We start from the raw sequence: 22,396 nt of genomic DNA on the forward strand, positions 1-22,396 counted from the left end.
CTCCATGCCTGTAGGGAGATAGGACTGGGCAGGCTCAAACCATGAAGTCTCGAGTCTGGGGGCCGGCTGGACATTGTCACACCCCTGACAGCAGCAGCAGGAGGTGTGTGTGTGATATGGGCCCCCATTTTCTTCCATCTCCACATGAATTTTCAACAGTTTCAAAGTAGAGTCATTTGGTTTATATAGAAATATTAGGATATTATGATTTACAATACAGTTTTGAAAAATCCATTCAAACACTCATCCACCTACATTCTTACCTATGAAGTATGAATTTATACCGTGTCTATACCAATTATTAGTGATTAATTGCTGAGATGAATGAGAAAGATCAGACTTTCATGAAGTCATCGACACCATTAACCTTTGTCCACTCAGCATTAAATCCTTACAATGCTACATTTATTTTCCCCTCCCTCTTTCCATCGCTCTCTTTGGTGCACACACACACAAAGTTCCAAGCAGCTGCTTCAAACATTGCGGAGCAGGAAGCTCTTGAATAGTTCCAGTGATTAGGCCTGTGATATCTAGCCTGGGGGAGGAAGAGGGGTGAGGTGTGTCTGGGGAGGAAGAGGAGAGGTGGGGATGACGATGACCTGTCATCTTGTGCTCCGAAGAGGCCCCAATCACAGCAATTTGCTCTCTCCAAATGTCCATTTTAGAGCAAACTGTCTATGTATATGAGGAGTTGGTGTGTGTGTATGAGAGAGAGTGCTTGTGTGTGTGTGGGGGGGGATATTGCCTGCGTAATTTATGACTGCTCATGTAAGTTCATGAGTGTGTGTGTGAATGCCCCCCCGCCCAACCAGTTTTCCATTGAGGTCCTATGAGGACCCCCTTTTGAGAAGTGTCATAGGTCTGGCTTGGAGCCTATGGCTCTGGTGGAGACTGCTCAGGGTAATGCCTTGTGCCCCAGCCCAGTGACCCAGAACCGCAGGCCTTTGTTCACTGTACTGGTTTGAACAGATATGTTTCCCGTCTGGGGGGGGGGGGGGCTGAGAAACGTCCCTTGGTGTCAGTGGTCCTTTGAGTGTTTGTGTGTGTGTGTGTGTAAGAAAAAGTGTGTGTGTAAGAGAAAGTACGTATGTGTGATTTTTTTAATTTATTATGTTCTGTGTGTAGGGAGTACAAATACAACAGGTGTAGACCTTACAGTGAAATGCCTACTTACGAGCCCTTAACCAACCATGCTTTAAGAAGTTAAGCAGAAAAATGTGTTTAGTAAAAAAAATAGACAAGTAAAATGTAAAAGAAGTTGCAAATAATTAACCAGCAGCAGTAAAATAGCTACAGCGAGGCTATATACAGGGGGTACCAGTACAGAGTCAGTGTGCGGGGCACCGGTTAGTCGAGGTAATTTATGTAATATGTACATGTAGGTAGAGTTAAAGTGACCCTGAAGAGATAAACAGAGTAGCAGCAGCATAAGAGGGGTCTGGGCAGCTCTTTGATTAGCTGTTCAGAAGTCTTATGGCTTGGGGGTAGAAGCTGTTAAGAAGTATTTTGGACCTAGACATGGCGCTCCGGTACCGCTTGCCGTGCGGTAGCAGAGAGAAGGGTGGCTGGGGTCTTTGGCAATTTTTAGGGCCTTCCCCTGACACCGCCTGGTGTAGAGGTCCTGGATGGCGGGAAGCTTGGCCCCAGGGATGTACTGGCCGTACGCACTACACTCTGTAGTGCCTTGCGGTCGAAGGCTGAGCAGTTGCCATACCAGGCAGTGATGCAACCCATCAGGATGCTCTCGATGGTGCAGCTGTAGAACCTTTTGAGGATCTGAGGACCCATGCCAAGGGGTCTTGGAACTTTGTGTGTGTGTCTCCTGAGGGGGAATAGGCTTTGTAGTGCCTTCTTCACAACTGTCTTAGTGTGTTTGGACCTTGATAGTTTGTTGGTGATGTGGACACCAAGGAACTTGAAGTTCTCAACCTGCTCCTCTGTGTTTGTGTGTAAGAGAACGTATGTGTGTGATTTGTATATATTAGGTTCTGTGTGTTTAGGGAGTTGCTTTCAAGGGAGACACTGTTTTGTCACGGTGTGTGTAAGTGAGAGGTTGATTCGTAGATAGAAGCTGTGTTAAAGGGAGATTTTGGTTGTTATCTACTTTCCAAGTCAGATGCAATGTATCTGTCTAGTCCCCTGCTTTTGAGAGGAGATGGCCACTGTATCAGGATACTTCATGGGACGGCAGGTAGCCTAGTGGTTAGAGCGTTGGACTAGTAACCGGAAGGTTGCAAGATCAAATCCCCGAGCTGCCAAGGTAAAAATCTGTCATTCTGCCCCTGAACATGGCAGTTAACCCACTGTTCCTAGGTCGTCTTAACTGACTTGCCTATTTAAATAAAGGTAAAATACTTCCAGCAATTGTGCTAGGCTAACTATATGCTAACTTCAATAAACTGCACAAAGAGACAAAGATAAACAACCTACATCACGCAGTATCCCTTTAAAGGAGATTGTATTGTTTGTTGTGTTTTTTTTCCCTTTCCCCATGCATGACCTCAATCAGAACCATGCTCAGGGCCCACAGATACCCAGAGGTACACCTCGCTCTCTCTCTTGCTCTCTATCTGTTTTTCTCTCTGTGATCTATCTATCATCCGTGACCTCTACAGAGTGTGTGTGTGTGTGTGTTGGCTCAGGCCCACCTCACAGCCACCATCCAACACAAACACTTCTGTCTCTCCCCCCCCCCCCCCCCCTTTTTTTCCCCTTACCCTCTCTACACTATCCACTCTCCTCTCACTCCCCTTTTGTTGAACCCCCGCTCTCTTTTTCCTATGTTTCTTACTGTAGCCCTGTTTTCTCTCTTTCTCTCTTTCTTACTGTTGTACACTATCCTCTCAAGGTTCTCTCTCTTCCTCCTTCTTTCCCTTCCTATTGATCCCTCTCCTTTCTCTCGTCCTTCTTTACCTTCCTCACTTCCCTCCCTCCCTCCTACTCTCCCTCCCTTTCCTCTCAAGTCAGCACATGCCTCTCTTCCAAAGGAGGCTGGTGGGAGGACCTATAAGAGGACGGTTTCATTGTAACGGCTGGAATGGAATTAATGGAACGGAGTCAAACATGTGGTCGCCATTTGTTTGATGTGCTTGATTTTTGTTCCATTTATTCCATTCCAGCCAGCCCAATGAGCATGTTCTCCCATAGCTCCTGCCACTAGCGGCCTCTGTTCCACTCCCAGGTTTCTGTTTCACATTACCAAGTATGTCATTAATTATGGCGAGCAAACAAACTCTCTGCGGTCTTCTCTGTCCTATTGTCTATTTTCCTCTCCTAAGCCGTGAGTTATGGACCTGCGACTGACTGTACAGAGAAGCGAGACGCACCCCCGCTCTGGGCCCCCGAATGTAGGTAGTATAGAGCATAGAAGAACAGTAGTACGCTCCCCACACACCCAAGTAGAAACACACAATCTTGCGCACAGACACGCTTTTAGAAACGCACAATCATGTGCACACACACACCAAAACATGCGCACACACTGTGTGGAACACCCACACACAATCAGGGCCGGGACGATACCAGCGGATATAACTACTTTAGGAAAACATCATTATGTTGCCATCCAGAGTCACATTTTATTTATCAAGCTATAGCACACAATATTTTGCATACAGCAGGTTTTGAATGGACCAAAGAGTTTGATCTGCCTCGTGTTTAAATTTTTGCTATCAAAAAAAATATTGCGATACTGGTATCTTCACAGCCCTAACACAACTGCACTGAAACACACAAATGCATATGCACCCCCCCCACACACACTAATTTTCTCCATTGTTCTAAGCACAGCTGGTCCCTTTGTTGTCCTTATCTCTTTCTCTGGCAGAGGCAGTGGAGCTCCAACATTAGGACTGACTAAAGCCTGTCGCATGCTATCCAGTCGAAACTTGGCGCGCCTGTTCGCACATACTGTATATTAATGATGACATTTTGTGATGTTTTAGTTTGTTTTGGAGTTCGGCAGAGATTTTGCTTCGGATGTTTGTTCACACTACATTTTTCCTTGAGGCAAGTAGAAGTTAGCTTGCACCAAACATCTTAGCCTGATGTAAAATTAAGCGACAAAGGCCTCCCCGGCAAAAACGAGAAAATGAATGACACATTTCTTGATTTGTCTTAAATGAATTCAGACTGTTGAGGAACTGCGCTAGAATGGTGCCGAAGGAGATGGCTGCTGTTTTACGATCCCGTAACCAATTGTGCAATTTTGTATGTTTTTTTTCGAGTTATTTGTAAGTTATTTTGCACATAATGTTTCTGCCACTGTCTTATGACCGGAAATAGCTTCTAGATGTCAGGACAGTGATTACTCACCCCATATTGAAAGAATAATTTTTCTTCAACGAGTCAGATGGGAAGGATTTACTTCAGACGCCTGACAAGGCCGTCAATCACCGTCATCTGCAGGAGAATGAGACGGAGGTATCGTGGACGAAGATCCGGGTGCTTTGTTAGGATCCGTTGCCGAGAGGGTAATCGAACTTTACCATCGGTCCTATTAGCCAAAATACAATCAATTGATAATGAAAATGGATGAACTGCGATCACATATATCCTACCAACGAGACATTAAAAATGAATGTCTTATGTTTCACCGAGTCGTGGCTGAACGTCCTGAACGAACAACATGAATAACATACTGCTGGCCGGATAGAACAGTGGCCTCTGGTAAGACCAGGGGTGGCGGTCTATGTATATTTCTCAACAACAGCTGGTGCACGAAATATAAGGACGTCTCACGGTGTTGCTTGCCTGAGGTAGAACATCTCATGATATGCTGTAGACCACACAATTTACCAAGAGTTTAGCTGTATTTTTCGTAGCTGTCTACATACCACCACAAACCGATGCTGGCACTAGGGCCGCACTCAATGAGCTGTATACCGCCATAAGTAAACAGGAAAATGCTCATCCAGAGGCGGCACTCCTAGTGGCCGAGGACTTGAATGCAGGAAAACTCAAATCCGTTTTTATCTATTTTCTACCAGCATGTTACATGTGCAACCAGAGGGAAAAAACTCTAGACCACCTTTACTCCACACACACAGAGACACGTACAAAGCTCTACCTCGCCCTCCATTTGGCAAATCTGACCATAATTCTAACCTCCTGATTCCTGCTTACAAACAAAAATTAAAGCAGGAAGCACCAGTGACTCGGTCAATAAGAACATGGTCAGATGAAGCAGATGCTAAGCTACCGGACTGTTTTGCTACCACAGACTTGAATATGTTCCGGGCTCCCGAGTAGCGCGGCGGTCTAAGGCACTGCATCTCAGTGCAAGAGGGGTCACTACAGTCCCTGGTCTGAATCCAGGCTGCATCACATCCGGCTGTGATTGGTAGTCTCATAGGGCGGTGTACAATTGGCCCAGTGTTGTTCTGGTTTGGCCGGGGTAGGCTGTCATTGTAAATAAGAATTTGTTCTTCACTGACTTGCCTAGTTAAATAAAAAATATTCTGGCATTGAGGAGTACACCACATTGGTCACTGGCTTCACAAATAAGTGCATTGATGACATCGTACCCCCCCCCCCCCCCCCCCCTGCTATGCCCTCCGACAAACCATCAAACAGGCAAAGCGTCAATACAGGACTAAAATTGAATCGTACTACACCGGCTCCGCCGCTTATCTGATGTGGCAGGGCTTGCAAACTATTAGACTACAAAGGGAGCTGCCCAGTGACACGAGCCTACCAGACGAGCTAAATTACTTCTATGCCCGCTTGAGCGCATCAGCTGTTCCCGGGCGACTACGCTCTCCGTAGCCGATGTGAGTAGGACCTCTAAACAGGTCAACTTTCAGAAGGCAGACGTGTACTCTGAGCATGCGCTGACCAACTGGCAAGTGTCCTCACTGACATTTTCAAACTGTCCCTGACAGTCTGTAATAGCAACATGTTGCAAATCGACCACCACGGCCCCTTTGCCTAGAACACTAAGGTAACCTGCCTAAATGACTACCGACCCATAGCACTCACATCTGTGGCCATGAAGTGCTTTGAAAGGCTGGTCATGGCTCACATCAACACCATTATCCCAGAAACCCTAGACCCACTCCAATTTGCATACCACCCCAACAGATCCACAGCTGATGCAGTCTCTGTTGCACTCAACACTGCCCTTTCCCTCCTGGACAAAAGGAATACCTATGTGAGAATGCTATTCATTGACTACAGCTCAGCGTTCAACACCATCGTGCCCTCAAAGCTCATCACTAAGATAGGGACCCAGGGACTAAACACCTCCCTCTGCAACTGGATCCTGGACTTCCTGACAGGCCGCCCCCAGGTGGTAAGGATAGGTAACAACACATCCGCCATGCTGATCCTCAACACGGGGGCCCCTCAGGGGTGCGTGCTCAGTCCCCTCTTGTACTCCCTGTTCACTCATGACTCCTTGGCTAGGCATGACTCCAACACCTTCATCAAGTTTGCCGATGACACAACAGTGGTAGGCCTGATCACCAACAACGATGAGACAGCCTATATGGAGGAGTTCAGAGACCTGGCCGTTTGGTTCCAGGATAACAACCTCTCCCTCAACGTGATTAAGACCAAAGGAGATGATTGTAGGTGACAGGAAAAGGAGGTCCACATCACCAACAAACTATCATGGTCCAAACACACCAAGACAGTTGTGAAGAGGTCACTACAAAGCCTATTCCCCCCTCAGGAGAAAAGATTTGGCATGGGTATAGTTGCACCACCGAGAGCATCCTGACTGTTTGCATCAGTGCCTGGTATGGCACCCCTCTTTTACTGCTGCTACTCTGTTTATCATCCATGCGTGGTCACGTTAACTCTACCTACATGTACATATTACCTCGACTAACCTGTGCCCTCACACATTGACTCTACTGGTACCCCCTTTTATATAGCCTCGCTATTGTTATTTTACTGCTGCTGTTTAATTGTTTTTATTTTTTTATTATTTTATATATTTTTTCTTCTTAAAGCGTTGTTGGTTAAGGGCTTGTAAGTAAGCATTTCACTGTAAGGGCTACACCTGTTGTATTCGGTGCGTGTAACAAATACAATTTGATTTGAACTGTACTGTGGCTATTTTGTTGCTACGGTGTCTCGAGGGATAAACAACAGTAATTGTTTCTCTCATTTTGCATGCGAAGGTCTTATCCGGGAGTATGCGAGCACAGACGTTCGGTTACGCCTAGCCGAGTTCTGCTAGAAGCAAAACAGAATGTAGTATGAGGACGCCTTAACCCATATCTCAACCCCAGTGGATTAGTACATACATGGGCCTACTCTGGCACACACCTGGGAAATGGGCACATATGGCTGGCTGATGATTAATGGAGCATTGCATGAATGTGGAAATAGTTATGTCTCCATGTGTGTATTTTTATTCACTCCACCCTCATTCCCTAGGTCACGGGTTTCATGTTGAAGTTGCAGAGAGAATATTAGGCTTATTCGTGGACTCTCTTGAAAGCTACTTCATGAATCAAGTAAATTGGCAAATAAATTGGGTAAGGATAAGCCTACATTGCATGTGAATAGGCCTGTAGGCTACACGTCAATGCAAGACAGTAGGTCAGTAAGTCCAACATTACACTGCAATGCTTTACACACACACACACTCTAGCGCCATTCTCCTGGCTTGAGCCCAACCATTTAAGAACTTCGAAAAGGTTGAGTTCTATACTCTGAACATTTCCCATATCTGACTATCACTTTTATTACTCATCTTCTGTTTTCCCTCTGTGTCTACTTGCAAGTCTTCCACCGTCATAATCTGCGTCGTGAAAACCAAGACTTATGAATGCGTTAAACACAGCCTGTGGCGTATTGAACATCTGGCTTTGATTGGCCCTCTTTGCCTTGGTGGAGCTGTTCATATTAGTCCTCCCTCCTTGCACCTGGTCTCAAACTCGCTTGCCTTTACTAGCCTCTCTCGTTCCTGTCGAAAGTTTGTGTACAATTTTATGGACAACACTGCCTTAGTTTGTTCAATCAGGCTGTAATACACAATTAATTGGTGTATTGACACATCCTGAAACTAATGCCTGCAGAATCGTGTAAATGGTCACTACAAGCCAGATTTTAAACTTACTCTTATTTTAGACATAACTACAGGAATGTATTAATGAAAAATTGTATATTCAAGTTTTCAATCTTCAAAAACATCTAAATATATATATATATTTTTAAAGGTATGGATTGTTCTCCATCATCCCCTGATTCAGAATATTTTAATTGTCATGGCATGCTTGGTTCAGTAGCTATTGATGAGAGAACCAAATAGGCCTATCCAATATAACGAACTTTACCTTGGTGCCAAAGCAAACCATATAAGCTACCTACCGACTCTCTAAGTGATGTCAACATTACTATCCTGCGGATATTTTTTACTCAAATTTTGAGCAGCTGAAGGACAACCCGCACAGACAACCGAGTAAAGCTATAAGCATGGTCATTCATACTTATTGTACTTCAGGGAGCAGAGTAGAGCCACAGAACAATGAGAGATTTCACTAGATTTATAAATATGAAGCATCCGGTTGGCGTTTCCTCTCACTATCAAATATGGTAGTGAGAGGAAGCCCACTGGCGGGCAGTGGGAGAAGCTGGTTCGAGATGGATTTTGGCCTACATTCTGCAAATTTTATCATCGACTCAACATTTGTTCCCAAACTAGAATCTGTTATGAACAGAGTGGACCCTTTAATTTTTTTTACTCGCGCAGTTTGGAAGGAGTGCAGAAGGCAATTTGAGTTATTGCACACAATCACTTCACAGAGCAGGTTTATACAGAACGTACCACATCTTCCTTCCGCCAACCAATCATGTCAATGTGGAGCTATACCGAGCCTATGCAACGTACAAAAAAAAATGCTGTATGGTACTTGATTTGGCCTCCGCAGACTTCTGGAAGCTTCACAACTGCATCACCCCCTCTATACGGAGCCTCCGAACCACATTTCTGCTTTAAGTTTAAATGTAGCCGATTTAAACTCCGCTCCACCATTTACGATGGAGTTGCGCGGCGACGATGTGTGTGCAGACTTGAGCAATTACACACAACATTGTTCTGTGTCATTGCAGGCAAATTTTTGGGGTTCAGAAATAAGTTGTTTTTGATTACTTCGTTTTATGTAACTTCGGGCCTCCAGTCCAATGGGTACACTAGTGGACACTCAACTCGGATACTTTTCAGGGTTTTGTAGTCATTCGTTTCAGGCTGTATATACCAACTAATTGGGTTTTACAGGCTGATTAATCAGACTAACGCTGCCTGTGCCTGCTGTAGTAGACTAGTGTCACACGCTTTTGCATCGGAGCTGCCGCCTCTCTGACTCTGTCCGACATGATAAATAAAAAAAAACGAGTGCCGTCCAGGCCAGCAGGTTAAGTGGAATGTCAGGCGGTTCGTAATGAATAGGAGCCGCTTTGTCTGACCCTTCCATAGACAGAAGAACTCAAAAGCACGCACCACTCTCTGATTTACGACCGCGCGCAGTGTCAAGGGAGTTTTATCGATGTGTTTTGTGAGCCGGATCGTTAATCAAACAGTGGCGGCAGAAAGTTGAGGTAAAATCCGAAGGGACGACAACACTACTCGCGCTGCTTCCCTGTTTTTTATTTATTTATGTGTCATGTAATTGTCGGCGGTCGTTTTTCATGGGCGCAGCTGGAGTTGAAAGAGACATCAGGGTGGTGGGGACTCGGATGATTGTTTGCAAGCAAATCAATTTGGCACGGAGAGGTGAGAAGGGCTGTAACCCTATAAGCAGATAATCTACTGGGCAATGAGAAGGAGTGCTGCTGGTGTGGGAATGGGGGGGTAGAATGGGGATATATGAAGGATGGTAATTTGCACAGGTCTGTTCACTGAATTTTGTATGCGTTTCCCACTCACGTGGTGACTGACCCCACGCGGAAACACACGGCACCTAGCGACACTCGGTGACACAGGTGTGTGTGTTGTGCCACTCTGAAATGGATGATACTCCCAGTCAAAAAGTGACAATCGAGCCATTTGTTGCAGACTGTGTGTGTGTTACTCTGTTTCAAGTGTCACCAACATACTAGAATATCAGAAGACTTCCCTATTACTTGTTGTGTTAAATGATAATGCAGTCCAGAGATTTTTAAATTACCGTATTCAATCAAATCTGTTAACCAGGTTTCTAGAGGTTGACCTAAGCCATTTGGATTCATACATTCATCAAATGCAACAATACTCTGTGTGGAACAGAAACACACATAAAATGCACAATATGAAGGCAAACCCCCATTGTCTCTGTGACTAGAAGAATGTGACAGCCATTCTTAACAATTGGGATTGAGTAGTGTCCAGGGGGGTGTAGAGGCACCGTATTTCCTATATAGTGCACTACTTTGACCAGCGCCTTAGCCTTGGGATGCACCCTATCACACACGTGGAGGGCCATTTAAACCCAGAGTTCTGATCTCCTCTCCATGTGGAAGCCGTTCCCTTCCCTCTGGTCCTACAGTATTTATGAGTCCTCTCTCCCAATCGCCCTGTTCCTTCCCTGCTTTTTGAATTCAATGGCACTTTTTTTTTGTCATGGGGCCACACCTTTTTTTTCTTTCTAGCCGGCGTTTGTCCACCGTACAGTCCAATGCTTTTGCTCTCTCGTTTTTCATTCTCCTCTCTCTGCTGTTTCTCTGTCATTCAGTGCCAGTAAGTGCTATTCCATCCCCGCAGTCATTTTTTACAGGCACCAGACAGGACAGCCGTTTGTGTTTTTGTAATTACTGCTGAGAGGCGAGGTTATAGACCGGATTTTTTTCTTTTGGGGGGGGGGGGCAAAGTGTGCATCCCCCTCTTTTCTCCCATCTCTCCGTCTCTGAGAAACACGATGGGCCCACGTTGACGACACATCTGTTACTTACTCACTCGGACAGACACACACACACACACACACACACACACACACACAAAGGTACCCTGTTGACGTGGGGCCTGGGTCCAGCTATGTAGTTTGCTGCGGGCTGGAGATGTAAGGCGAGCCAAGACAAACACACAGCCGGGCCGTTTGAGGCCTTTTCCCCTCCGTGGCGCCTCTAACGTGTAGACCAATTTCTTTTCCCTGACGTTGCTTGTCCAACAGACTTTGGGTACATCCTAAATGGCTGCCTATTCCCTTAATAGTGTACTAGTTTTGATCAGAGGCCATAGGGCTCCACTATATATGGAATAGGCAGCCATTTGGGATACAGTTTGGATATCTGACATTTTTGGCAGGACTTAATTTGAGTCTTGGATCAAGGCCCCACAGAATATTCTAGATGATATTTACCTGTCCATGGGTAGTAAATTAATAATTTTAACAACCCCAGTTGATTGGACACTAGGTAGGGTACAATAAAATGTTCCATTGGCAGATCGGAGTTGTCGCTGCCGAGAGGCAAAGACTATAAAGTTTTTTTCAAATGAGCTGAATGGAGCTATCAGCGTATGCCTCCCGCACATCAGAAAGCTGACACCACACAGACATATCCCCGATTCAGGAGCAAGCCCTAAGCTTTTATTTACCCAGTTGTCATGGGGGAAGTTGTTCAAACCTGTTGCTTAGCTGTGGAGGACACGGGGATGGCTCGGCCCGACCGCAGGTGTTTGTGTGAAATGTCTGTTATTTTGCGTGTGCTTTTGTGTGTTTGTGCTGTGTGTTTTTTGCGCATGTGTTTGTGTGTATGGGCGACAGACCGAGAGAGAGAAAGGCAGAGAGGGTAACAGATGTGAGCTGTATTGTCAGTGCGTGTGGACGGGCAGAGACCAGGTGCAGGCTTTGTTTCCAGCCTTAAGTCCACTCTCACCCCGCTGCATTCAGTGCCTCGTGTCTTTACCCCTCCTCCCTCTATCCCTCTCTCCCTCCTCCTTCCCTTGGAACACAGTATTGTGTCTCTCCCCTTGGCTGGGGGAGCTGGGGCCCTTCTGTCCCCTCTTTCTCCATCACAGGTGACTGTTGGGGGTCCCAGCTGGCCAGCCTCTTGCCCGATTAGATCCATATGGCGGGGGGGGGGGGGGGGGGGGGGGAAGAAGAGGAGAGGAGAGTGAGGCAGCAATGGTGGTGGTGCTAAGGGGCCGACAGCTTAAACCCTTTGGTGTCCTTGGCTTTGCGGGCAGCCTTCTTCTTGTCCTCGTTTTGACTAACTCTTTCTCTCTCTCTTTTTCATTCTTTCTCTCTATGTATATATCGATCTCCTGAGTTTTGTCGGTTGGAGTGCGGGGGTGGTAGTTAGGTGGGTGCAATGGTCCTTTTTTTCTTTTGTCATTTCTTTTATATGGATTTCTAAGCATTCAGAGCGTAGAACTACTGAGGCCTTTTGATGGAAATGTATCTTTCTAAAAACACAAGTAGAATTAGTCATTTAGAAGCGCTCTACGTGTCTCGCTTGTGAAGCGAAAGGCGAGTCATTTTGACTATTTACTAAAATGCAGAAGCTCTTTTCCGTTTGTTTGAGACATTGGTGTCGTCGTTGTGGGACTGTCACAGTCTGTCAGGTGTCCTTGATTTACAACATAACGTTTGGCTATGTGTGGGTCGGAATGGCCACACGCCAGGAAATATCCGAGTTGTGACTTGATGTGTTGTGCACTGAATGTTGCAGCATGGGTACTGAGCAAGACGAGATGGAGAGCAGACATTACACCGGATTTAAAGTCTCTGCACTGGCTGCTTGTCTTTTTTTTAAAAATAATAAAAAATAAAAAAAAAGATTCTTCTATTGCTTTTTAGATCAAGCTATGGTTGTTGTAGATCCATAAATATATATTTTGACCAATGGGTAAAATATGTTAATGATGTATAAAATCCTATTAAACAAAACAATGGTCCAAACCTAGTCTCTTATCTGTTCAAAAGTTATTGGAGTTTTTACCCTTGTAGGATGGTCAGCATTAGGATAACTAAATCAATGGAGGCCAGAGAGAGTCTGTGCAAGAATTAAGGCTCACTTTCCCCAACTCATTATCTTTCTTCTCGAATCTGCAGGACATAAAACAATATAGATCTTAATTTTAGTATACCAATGATTAATTCTAAATAAAAACATTTTCTTCTAATATTTCTCACAAAAAGAAGCATATTTCTGAAATGTCAATGGAGCACTGAACGTATACCAAGCATTTTAATTTCATTGCAGTTTATTAATTCAGCTCATGTCATATGCTAATTTTGCTTTTTTTGCGACCCACGGAAATACCTTTTTGAAGACGCTGATAAAATCTTCAAGTTTTTACAAGAAACATGTCAACAGAGCACTGTGCTTATTATCAGATGTATTAGGCTATAAAATCTTGAGTTTTTGGGATATAATGATATGTTAAAGACCCCACTGAACGATTACGAACATAAATAATTAGATTTGTCTTGGTAAAATGTACAATGAACAAAAGATAAACACAACATGTCAAGTGTTTTGGTTTCATGAGCTGAAATGAAAGATCCCAGAAATGTTCCATATGCGCAAAAAAGCTTATTTCTCTCGAATGTTGTGCACAAATGTGTTTACATCGCTGTTAGTGAGGCATTTCTCCATTGCCAAGGTAATTTATCCACCTGACAGGTGTGGCATATCAAGCAGCTGATTAAACCACATGATCATTATGCAGGTGCACCTTGTGCTGGGGAAAATAAAAGGCCACTCTAAAATATGCAGTTTTGTCTCACAACACAATGCCACAGATGTCTCCAATTTTAAGGGAGCGTGCAATTGACATGCTGATTGCAGAATTGTCCACCAGAGTTAAATTTTCACCATAATTGGCCACCATAAGCCACCTCCAATGTGCTTTTAGAGAATTTGGCAGTACGTCCAACCGGCCTCACAACCTCTGACCACGTGTGTGGCATTGTGTGGGCTAGCGGTTTGCTGATGTCAATGTTGGGAACTGAGTGCCCCATGGTGGCTGTGGGATTATGGTATGGGCAGGCATAAGCTATGGACAACAAACAATTGTATTATATCAATGGAAATTTGAATGCGCAGAGATACCGTGTCAAGATCCTGAGGCCCATTTTCGTGCCATTCATCCACCGCCATCACCTCATGTTTCAGCATGATAACGCATGGCCCCATGTCGCAAGGATCTGTAAACAATTCCTGGACGCTGAAAATGTCCCAGTTCTTCATGCTCACCAGACATGTCACCCATTGAACATGTTTGGGATGCTCTAAATCAACGTGTACGACAGCGTGTTCCAGTTCCCGCCCGTATCCAGCAACTTTGCACAGCCATTGAAGACGAGTGGGACAACATTCCACAGGCCACAATCAACAGCCTGTTCAACTCTATGCGAAGGAGATGTGTTGATCTGCTTGAGGCAAATGGTGGTCACACCAGATAGGGACTGTTTTCTGATCCACGCCCTACCCTTTTTTTTTGGGGGGTTTCTGTGACCCAACAGATGCATATCTGTATTCCCATAAATTAGGGCCTAATGAATTTATTTTAATTAACTGATTTCCTTATATGAACTAACTCAGTAAAATCATGAATTGTTGCATGTTGCTTTTTTATTTTTGTTTAGTATAGTTTATAACATAAGGATGTAAAATTTCATCACCAATGCATGTTTTCAATCCACTCGGGGCACCCTATAACGGGTATTCAACTCTGACCCTTACGAGGTCAGGATCCTGCTGTTCTACTTGATAATTAATTGTACACACCTTGTGTCAGGTCTAAATCAGTCCCTGATTAGAGGAACAATGAAACAAATGCAGTGGAACTGGCTTCAAGGTCCAGAGTTGAGGTTGGATACCCTATAGCATGCTTCATTTCCTTCCTTGTATCCTCGTTTCCTTTCCTTCATCCCAGTATGAGACTCAAAGCTTTTGTATCGGATGACATCTAATTGACATTTCTGTACCACACTCCTATATCAGTCACTCTTATCAACTAAACATGCTTCAACTTCTTTTATCTGCACTTGTCATCTGATTACCCACTCAAATATAACACAATTACCCTCAAGACACACACGTCACATTTGATCTAGTTATTAAATGCAGTGACTCTTTACGGGCCATGAGGGAATAGACCACAGCAAGGAGGATGTCGGCCATTCCAGTTCACTGCTTCATCTGTTTCTCAAAACCTATCTACCCCCAGCTGAGTGACACTCTCCACAGCTGTTAGATGGCTTATTAGAGTGGGAGATTGGAGACACCTGGTGCACAGGAGATATCTCTCTGTATAGAATAAGAAAATGACATGAACGATTTAAGAGGTAGGCTGTGTCCAAATGTGCGTACTTCCGTCCTACGAAGTGGGCCGCTGAAGGTCACAATTGTTTTTTTTTTCTTCAGTTTATAGTCGGCCTAAGTAATATTTCGATAAATTAGTATTTTTAAATGCCCAGATGTCCTACACATTTCGGCTTTTCATCTAGTAGAATTTGCTGCACACTCTTGAGGAAGACAATTCTTTTCACGCCCACGTGTGTTAGACAGCTGATAATCAGAATAGAGGAACAATTCTCGACAAGTGCGATTCCGTATTTGATGATGCCTTCTCAGTATGGATGAGTAGTAATGTTTATTTGTTTCATATGGCATATGTTTGTACTAAACTGGATGTAGTATGATTAGTAGTAATACACAGTAGGCAGATTAAAGGACCAATGCAGCTGTTATCTCAATATCAAATAATTTCATGGTAATTGTGATTTGTTTTCAATTACAATAGTCACACTTTTTTTTTAAATGGCTTCTTAGCAAAGAGCAATTTCTCAAGCAATAATGTTGCGAGGACTGTCTGGGAGTGTTCTGAGTAGGGAAGGTAAACTTACAAGCTATCTATTCCAGTCTATTCTAATCTATTGTATTACCCTTTTGCATGATTTTTTTTTTATTTTGTATTTTTTTAAATAAATAAACCAGCTCTTTGAAACAACTTCAGGGACTGCCCATTCCCATCAAAATAGAAGCTATGGAACGGGCCTCAAGGCATTCTAGATTGTATTTCTATGTACACTACAGCATTACTTTTTGTTTTCTTTTTTTTCTCTCTATGGTTGTCCTTTTTTTTTTTTTTTCATCCATATCAGGGATATGGTGACAGGTGGCACTCAGGCCAGTGAGACAAACTTCTGGCACAAGGCAAATATTGACTGGTAAACACAGGTGTCTTTTTGAGCTAACGCTGAACCATATTCTTTATACCCTAATAGTGTGTGTGTTTGGGCTGACGTGCCAGCTGCTTGACGTGTCCTTCTGACTGACAGTAGGAGGGGTCTCCGGTGCTAGGCAAAAATAAATCAAATGGAAGTCGTCCGGCTATGGCCCACTAATGTAAACGTTTACGTTAAATGATCTGTAACGGCGCCGTGCAATGTCTTCCCGATTTACCTTTGTCATAGCCAAGGTTTCCTTTTTTGTTGTTATTTTGACTAGTGCGTGATGCTAGAGCTGTGTGGGGTACTGTAGTAAATCATGCTACAAAATTGGCTTCGTAAGAAAGCGTTCTCGTAATACACGGTCTGTTTCAAGTACTGGCCATGTCCGAATACCCATACTTAAGTCCTAAATATTAAGCATTTTAAGTTTTAGTAAGTAGTAGGTAAAGATAGTAAGTGTTCCCGAAATCTGTCTCCCTTTTATGTCCCGGTAGAAATGTTATTTAAAAATCCTGGAAAATGACAGTGTCTTCTGACCTGAGGCGGATGTACTGAAGCGAAGCACAAAACAGATACAGGGAATAAATACACAGTGATTAACAATAGAGTAACCGTAACATGGCTTTACACACGGCGTACCAGTACATGGAGGTAGGGATCAACTGAAATAAAAATGAATATTTTGAAAGGGTTGGGTTGCATATCAGTTCAGAATAGAATGCATACTATTTGTGTTGTTGGCACAGATATTATTGTTATTAAGTTATACGTCCCACGGATTGTGCAATTGAGACGTCATCCTCATTTCCTGACCATAAGGATTGTGTGGAGCGTTGGAACCAGGGAGTGAGTGTGCTCCATGCGGCTCCCTGTGACGTGCTGGCACTGTGTGTGTGTGTGTGTGTGTGACGGAAGCCCAAAATGCTGTGTATAGCCCTCCTTCCTGCCCCCTGCTCTAGTGAACAGGTGGAGCGATAGCAGGCAGGCCACGGGATGTGGAGGGATGGATGGAGAGAGAGAGGGGGGAGGACAAGAAGCGGGAGAAAGGGAGGGTAGAGTCAGTGGGGCTCAGGGGCAGAAGGAGCTGTCAAATCGTGGGGTGTAGCAGTTGTAAGCCTGACAGTTCAAGTCAACCCTCGCTGTTGTGTGGGAATGTGTGTGTACACGCTTGTGTGCTGGCTTTGATCATTCAAAAAGAAAAGTAACTACAAAGCAAGCATATGCCTATTTTTTTGTTTCTTTCTCCTTTTCTGAGGGTTACGTCTACGAGCCAATGAGTCGCGAGGCCTATTTATTTCCACATGCCAAATAACTCCACACTGGAGCCACATCGACAGTGTACAGTCTTTTGCTTTCACCCAAGTTGTTACCCACGTTTCTGTGGCGCTTGCATATGAAATGCAAAATCACATACGCACTTAAACGTCACTGAAGTACCGGCGATTGCATTCATATGTTTTTGTATGACGAGACAGACACTCGGTTCATAGCATCAGAAGAGCACAATAGTCCCACCCTAAAGCCACGGAACTCTATTGAAAAGAGCCGTTTCACCCAACCTTTGACCCTTTAAAAACCCTGCTTGTCTATTAATCGTCCGTCCTAAAAGCAGTTGGAAGCGTCTGATCCACTCCAAATGGAGACAAGATGCAGCCTTCATGGGATCTGCCCCAACAAAGACGCCCTCTGATCCAAAGATTATTACCATCTTTCTCGCTCGCTCTCTCTCCCCATCCCCTGATCTGGTGGTCCCATTCATTTCATTCATTGGCCGTGGCATATTGAGAAGTATGCGTTTAACATTCAAAAGCTTTTGCGATCTTGTTAGTAAAGCGTGAAATAGCTCCCGGACCCCCCTTTTTTTGTTGCTTCTTTCCCCATCTCTCTTCTGCCCCCTGTCCCTCTGGCTCAATGAAAAGCCATTCTTCTCCACGAACACAATGGTTTTTCTTCATTAGCACTTCTGCCATGGATCTCAATGGAGGGGTGGAGGATCGCAAGGCTAGACCTCGAGACATCTGGGTTTCTCTAGTAGGGGCAAAAGGGGGTGGGTGTGGAGGTGGGAAGTTCTGTTGCGTTTTTTTTCTTTTCTTTCCTTTTTTTTTCTTTTTTCCCCTCTGACAAAGGCAGGGACTTGAAGAGACTACATTGAGAAGATTGAGCTGGATCTGAAAATGTTGGATTGCTTTTCATAGCACGCATGGGTGCACACACTGGGGCTTAGGATAGTGTGTGTGTTTAGTTTTGATCATCAGCCACTCAAGTTAGACTTCAAACCTACTTACATGAAATGCTTTTGTCATTTAGCAGACGCTCCTATCCAGAGTGACTTACAGTACTGAGTACTGTCTTTTTTTCATGCTGGTCCCCCCCCGTGGGAATTGAACCCACAACTCTGTTGCAAGCGCCATGCGCCATGCCCACTCCCCACATGCACCTATTGACCACGCCTCCCCTCTTTCTCCCCCTTCAGACAGTGGAGAGAAGAAGACCCCTGCCATGCCCGGCTCTCCTGTGGATGTCAAGACTCATTCCAAACCAGCCCCCAGCAGCAGTGCCACCATGCCCCCCCTGCCCTCCATCAACCCCAGCGGGCCCCGGCCAGCCTCCTTCTCCTCCACCACACGTGAGTACCGCGTTCCCGGGGTGAAGTTTCCCTTAGGTGCAGATCTAAGATCGCGTTCTCCTCCCCAATCCCAAACTTAAAACAGTAGTGGGGGAAATCCAAAACTGACCCATGATGAGCTTCTAGGGGCAACTTGACCATAGTCTCGCAGCCACCATGACAGCGCCCACCACCGCTAGCTCCCCCTAGAGGAGCCTCCAAGGACCTGCACGCTTTGGGGTGAATTGTAACTGCATGTGACATCAAGTGCAAATTGTGACTTTAATGGAAGTTATGATTGAACCCTTTTAATAGCAACCAGCAGATTTGAGCTGTGTGATCCATAAATTGATTAGGGCACATGTGTCAAACTCAAAGAAACGAAGACCTATGTAAATATACCAAAATCATGTACCACAATCCCCTAATCCAAGGGTGGAAAACTCATTCCACAGAGGGCCGAGTGTCTGCGGGTTTCCGCTCCACCCTTGTACTTGATTGATGAATTAAGGTCACTTGTAAGGAACTCCCCTCACCTTGTTGTCTAGGTCTTAATTGAAAGGCGAAAACAAAAACTCGCAGACACTCTGCCATCCGTGGAATGAGTTTGGCACCCCTGGATTATTGGATTGTGGTACATGATTTTGCTATATTTGTCTTTATTTCTTTGTCGGCCTTAATGGCATTAAATCTTCAACATGATAAAAGATGTGAGGATTCCAGTATGAAAGATTGTGTCAACCCATTCAGTCCAACTCCTCCGATAATTTCTTTGACCTCTCATTGGCTCTTCTCCCTCCCGCTCCCACCTCTTCCCTCCCCCAGTGACCAATGGGATCCACCACTCCCCACCCATGCTGAACGCCGTGCCCTCGCCGCCCCAGCGCTACAGCAACGGGCCTAGCTCCTCTTCTTCCTCCTCGCTGGCCAATCAGCAGCTCCCGGCCACGTGCGGCGCCAGGCAGCTCAGCAAGCTCAAACGCTTCCTGACGACGCTGCAGCAGTTCGGCAACGACATCTCGCCTGAAATCGGAGAGAGCGTCCGCAACCTGGTGCTGGCCCTCGTGGTGAGTGGTTGATATAACGTTTTAGGAACAATGGATGGAGACGGCCGTGAGAACCTTGTCACTTTGTGTTGTTCTGAATTGATGTGTCGATGTGTTGCATTTGATTTGAGAAGCGATATGATCATTTCCCCTCGGGATAAACTAAATTTTATTTCATCGAATGAGAGATTTCAGTGTGTGTGTGCACTGAACAAAAATATAAACACAGCATGCAACAATTTCACCGATTTTTGACTGAATTACAGTTCATATAAGGAAATCAGAAATTCTCCTCAGTTTCATCAGCCGTCCAGGTGCACATTTTCGGGTGGCCTATTGTCCCTAGCACTAGGTGAACCAGTGGCGTGATCATGCTGTTTCTTGATATGCCACACATGTCAGGTGGATGGATTATCTTGGCAAAGGAGTAATGCTCACAAATTTGGATGTTAACAAATCTACGCACAACATTTGAGAGAAATAAGCTTTGTGTGTGTAGAACATTTCTGGGATCTTTTCTTTCAGCTCATGAAACATGGGGACCAACACTTTATATTGCATTTTATATTTTTGTTGAGTATAACATATATGATGTGTTTATTTATGTAGGATGTTTTATTTTGGAAGGCACATGCCCATATATTTGCTATATGTGGCCTAAGTGGACCCACAATATTGGGTTTTGACAGGCCCCATCTGCAACATATTGTGCACAAATGATTGATAGCTATCTATCTTTCATCCGTCGACAGTTTGATTGACAGTTGAAAGAGAAACTGCTCTGTAGTTATTGCTCCGGTCACTCAGTGATCGAAGCGATTTTCAAAGTATATCATCCTGTCCGAAGCATCCATTTTGACTGATCTACAAATGGACTGATCCACTGTAGTTGGACTATTTATGACGCCAAATGATTTGTAGATCAGTCAGTCTGCAGTTGCTGACGACTGCAACGTGGTTGATCTGAAACACGCACAATGTCAAGCTCAATGTTGGAGACTTTAAACCTTGAGGGGAACTGTGATTGGCTGATCTCTTCCCTGTGTCCCAGAATTCAACGGTCACCATCGAGGAGTTCCACTCGCGGCTCCAAGAGGCCACCAACTTCCCCCTGAGACCCTTCGTCATTCCCTTCCTCAAGGTAGCACCTACCTCTTTCTATAGAGCTGTCTCCCTTCTCTCTTTCTGTTACACTCCATTTCCCCTCTCCCTGTCTGTCTATCTATCCCTTCCTATGTCTTGTTCTCTCGCTATGTGGTAGAAATATTGATGAACTGAATCCAGGCCTGTGCTGTGCGGACGACTGCTTTCCTCTTTGTCCTCTTCAAAAGGTGTTTGATGTTCGAGGGAGGTTTACAATGACTCAAGGACTGCATATAATTAGTAATGAAATCAGGACTGGAAAAAGCAGATGTTTTGTATTGAAGGTAACAGCTAGTGTGCGTCCCAAATGCCATCCTCCCCTCAGCAGCCTCCTCTGATGGATTTATCTGTCTGTCTCAATGGAGGCTGCCGAGAGGAGCACGGCTCATGAAAATGGCTGGAACGGCGCAAATGGAATGGCATCAAACACATGGAAACCATGCGTGATGTATTTGATCCCATTCCACCAACTCCGCTCCAGCCATTACCACAAGCCCGTCCTCCCCAATTAAGTGTCCCACCAACCTCCTGTGATATCTATGCTAGCTCTGGTCAAAAGTAGTGCACTATATAGGCGATAGGGTACCGTTTGAGACGCAGCCCTATTCCTTTCATGAAGCGTAGAGGAGCTTCTGGCACAGAATACTCTAATTACACTTCTTTCAGAAATCTTGAACTAATAATAATGCAAATATGGCCATAAATAATGAGAAACCGCAAGTAGACGGTAGCATAATACAAAATTAGGAAAACATGAAAATCATTTCTCATTGATTTTTTTCAACAGCAAGACAGTTGTCGTATAAACAGAGAATTGGTTGTGAATGTATTTATTTATTGCCTTTCGGTCATTCCCAAGTAACAATATAGTTCTATGCGTTGACTAAACGAGCAACAGGGGTTGCGCAAGTTTAATTGGGCCTTTTGAGTAGGTTGGCAACATGGGGGCCTGAAATAGAATACTTTTTAAGAGCTACCCTCATGAGAACCGAACACAAATCTTCCAACCAGTCAAATTGTGCGGTGTTAATGCTCCATTCTTCAGATGGTGAAAATCAGCTCTTTTTCCATGGGTTACCTCTCCTTCACCTTCTGAGAGAATAAGAGAAAATATGGTTTTCCCTTTTTTCTTAATTTACGAGGCTCCCCAACTTCTCCCGCTCCCTCCATCCCTCCCTAGCACCGTGGCAGTGGATAGCTCAAAAAGAAAGCGAGGGAAGAGACAGAGCTCGGAAGTGTGAAACATGACTGTAAACCATTCCCTCCCTCCTTTTATGGGGCTCAGCAGCGCGCCATATGGACTCTGTGTCGCATTAAAGGAAAGCAGTCGTTCAGGCTTGCCCGGCGCCGCCAATTTCGCATCCGCCCCGCAGAATAAGAGAACGGCGCTTAACTGACAGACAACATATGTGGCCCTTGCTAGGGGGGGGGTGTGTAAGGGTCTTAAGTGGCGAACGGGGGAACGAGGAAGTCTGTGTAATTATAAGCACACT

At 44.8% G+C, this 22,396-nt stretch overlaps 1 protein-coding gene across 2 annotated transcripts in view; it reads left to right on the forward strand.

Moving 5' to 3' along the window:
- Window positions 1-22,396, forward strand: part of LOC109891344 (protein CBFA2T2) — a 50,509-nt gene that overhangs the window by 17,785 nt on the left and 10,328 nt on the right. For both annotated transcript variants that reach the window (XM_020483816.2, XM_020483824.2), the window contains exons 2-4: window positions 18,583-18,735; window positions 19,540-19,781; window positions 20,812-20,901. In XM_020483816.2, coding sequence (XP_020339405.2) covers window positions 18,583-18,735; window positions 19,540-19,781; window positions 20,812-20,901 — 485 coding nt within the window. The remainder of the gene's footprint in view (window positions 1-18,582; window positions 18,736-19,539; window positions 19,782-20,811; window positions 20,902-22,396) is intronic.

This window comes from Oncorhynchus kisutch, linkage group LG1 (assembly GCF_002021735.2).
Source record: "Oncorhynchus kisutch isolate 150728-3 linkage group LG1, Okis_V2, whole genome shotgun sequence".
NCBI lineage: Eukaryota > Metazoa > Chordata > Actinopteri > Salmoniformes > Salmonidae > Oncorhynchus > Oncorhynchus kisutch.